General features: G+C 32.1%; 1 protein-coding gene across 1 annotated transcript in view; it reads right to left on the reverse strand.

Moving 5' to 3' along the window:
* Nucleotides 1-2,241: 2,241 nt before the first annotated feature.
* LOC128249921 (dephospho-CoA kinase domain-containing protein-like) overlaps nucleotides 2,242-3,169 on the reverse strand; it is a 9,571-nt gene continuing 8,643 nt past the window's right edge. The window contains exon 4 of the mRNA XM_052974534.1: nucleotides 2,242-2,769. Coding sequence (XP_052830494.1) covers nucleotides 2,484-2,769 — 286 coding nt within the window. The 3' untranslated portion in view covers nucleotides 2,242-2,483. The remainder of the gene's footprint in view (nucleotides 2,770-3,169) is intronic.

Here is a 3,169-nt window from a genome sequence, read left to right on the forward strand (position 1 = left end):
TACATACATATATATATATACATACATATATATACATACATATATATATATATATACATACATATATATATACATACATATATATATACATACATATATATACATACATATATATACATACATATATATACATACATATATATACATACATACATATACATACATACATATACATACATACATATACATACATACATATACATATATATATATATATATGTATATATATATATATATATACATACACACACACACACACACTACCAGTCAAAAAACTCAATGACACAAGACTTAAAAAGAACATATATCTGCATCTTTGGTTGGAATGTAAAACAGTTTGTATAAATTATAAAGTTCCAAACACACTATAATAATAATAATAATAATAATAATAATGATAAACACTGCAGTTGGAGCAGCCTATAACAAACGCATAAATAACAAGTATAAATATATGTATATAAATATGTTTTTTTTTTACAAAAAGAACAAAAGTTGGCACAATTTTTATAAATAAATATATTTGTTTTCATAAACCTCAAGTTGTAAAAAAAAAAATACATAAATCAAAATAAATTAAATTAAAAAAAAAACAACTAAGGTTCTTTGGAAGATCTCATGATAGTAATAAAAAAAAACTGTTTGCTGTTCATGTCTAAATGCTCAATTCATTGTCTGAGTGGAATTTAAGTTAGCATTAGACTAAGACAAATAAATAGATAAATAAATATATTGTGGTGGTCATTAAGTACAAGATATTTCTTGAATAAGTGATAATACACTGGTTTCAAATTTTGGCGCAAGGCCAGCAATTTCGGGGGAGGTGGGTGAGTTGATTGCATTGGCCCCAGTCCTCATCTAGAACTTGTTTTATCGACCCCCGAAAGGATGAAAGACAAAATCAGCCTTGGCGAAACCTGAACTAAGAACGTGAAGACAGATGAAATGCCGCTAAGCATTTCACCTGGAGTGCTAACGATACCGCCAAGTTGCTGCCTTAAAAGTGATAATAAATATATTGAGGAATAGTCTTGTTGAAAACACAAAAAAAAAAAAAAAACCATCTAAATGGAAGAGGAGCAATATTAAAATGTCAGAATAACCCGGAAATTGCCTCTGTAAAGTTGCAGTAAAAAGTGGAAGAGATCAAATTGTTAGACAGATTATTACAAGACATTGGTCTGTAATCCTCTCCTACACATTCTTAGAGTTTTGGCTTCCTAAGTCAGTAAATAGCAATAAGATTCTCCTTTTTCTGAGATTCCAAATTCAAATCTAAGTTGATTTGTTTGAGTATTAGTTAAAATTTCTAAAAGGTAGTTACACCTGACTGTCAAACATGCAGGAAATTTCACAACGTGTCTTCCAAGAAGCCAAAATCCTGGATTATTATTGCCTTAACAAGCAAATTATTCCTGTATGTCCGAGAGGCTATCAACGATCATGGCCTCTCATCAACAACATGAGATCAAGTTTGCAACCTCTACTAAATTAACAAAACATTTCAAATTGAGAATTATACAATCTGTAATGTTAAAAATGACACAACAGATGTAAATTCACTAAAAAAATACCAACAGAAAAAAAATAATAAAGAAACGATAAAAAAAATATAAATAAATGGTACTTCTTGAGTACAGAATGGAAGAACTTGTTCTCTAAAATAGCTGTAGAATATTTAGTGTTGTAATTGTTCATTTGTTTTACGGCTATTTTCCCATGCTAGCATGGATTGGATGAATACATCAAACATATATTGTTTCCTCATAACATCATTCAAGTAGACAGTCCACTCACATATGTTTTGTTTGTTTTTTTTTAACCAACAATATGAATTTCAAAACTGAAAAGGAAAATCAAAAATTAAACACTACACAAAACAGACATACTATTTAGTGTGAAGCTGACAGCAAACTGAAGTTATAGTGATGTCTAGAACACAGCAGTGATTAAATGTTTTAAAATTGTTCAAAACATTTACTAACAGATGATGTGAAGTTGCTCTCAATCTAATGTAACAGCAACGAGTAACAGAGCTACAGTTTAGAGCAACTAAAGCAGTTCCTGGCTTACTGGATTTAATGTTTTATAGCATAGCACCTACACCCACATACAAAAGATCTTGTGTTTTTTAATTACTAAGAGCTGTGAGTTTAAACCCTAATTTATGAAGAGGTTTTTTTTCTGTTGCACAAGAAGCTACGATATTCAAAGAATCTAGGAAGCAAGAACAAAACATGCTTCTGGAAATGTAGTTAATTTATTAATTAATTAATAAAAAGAGATTAGGGAAACAATGTTAGCTTTATTTAACACTACCTTAGGTTTCATCAAAACCTATTATTGAAATAACTAATAACAGGTACTTTGCTAAAAAAAAAAAAAAAAAAAAAAAGGAAGAAAATTTTTAGATGCTCCACACCGCAAACAAAGAGAATCCCAGACCCTGCCCTTTCCCTTAAGACTAGCAGCTGGAATTAGTGTTACTTAAACTTAGTGTAGTAAACAGCAGCTGCTGCCACAGACAGGGAAACAAAGCCAAGGAGGAAAATTGAACGCGACTTCCACTGGGCTTTCGAGGCACGTAACAGACGGACAATACGCTCCACTTGTTCCTGTGTGTACTCACGACTGCTGCTATTGTCAACGATGAATGTGGCTAGATCACTTTTTTTGAATAAGTTCATCTGAATCTTAATCCGAGACATGGCTTCCATTTCTGTAATGTCGCCTTGTTTCAGGAGCCGTTCAATCTGCTGGTTTTCAGTGCTGAAACGGTTAGAGAAGATAAGAGTTACACCTGCTGCAACCACTTGTAAGACAGTAACTTATTCAGGTAGGAGTAATAATAAACCCAACCATAAACAAGCACACACAGACACATATACACATGGACCCAAGCACACACTAACACAGACTTAAATGCATGCTAACAGCTAGGCTCAAATGCATACTAACAGCTAGGCTCAAATGCATACTAACAGCTAGGCTCAAATGCATACTAACAGCTAGGCTCAAATGCATACTAACAGTTAGGTTCAAATGCATACTAACAGTTAGGTTCAAATGCATACTAACAGCTAGGCTCAAATGCATACTAACAGCTAGGCTCAAATGCATACTAACAGTTAGGCTCAAATGCATACTAACAGCTAGGCTCAAATGCATG

This window comes from Octopus bimaculoides, chromosome 18 (assembly GCF_001194135.2).
Source record: "Octopus bimaculoides isolate UCB-OBI-ISO-001 chromosome 18, ASM119413v2, whole genome shotgun sequence".
Classification (NCBI taxonomy): domain Eukaryota; kingdom Metazoa; phylum Mollusca; class Cephalopoda; order Octopoda; family Octopodidae; genus Octopus; species Octopus bimaculoides.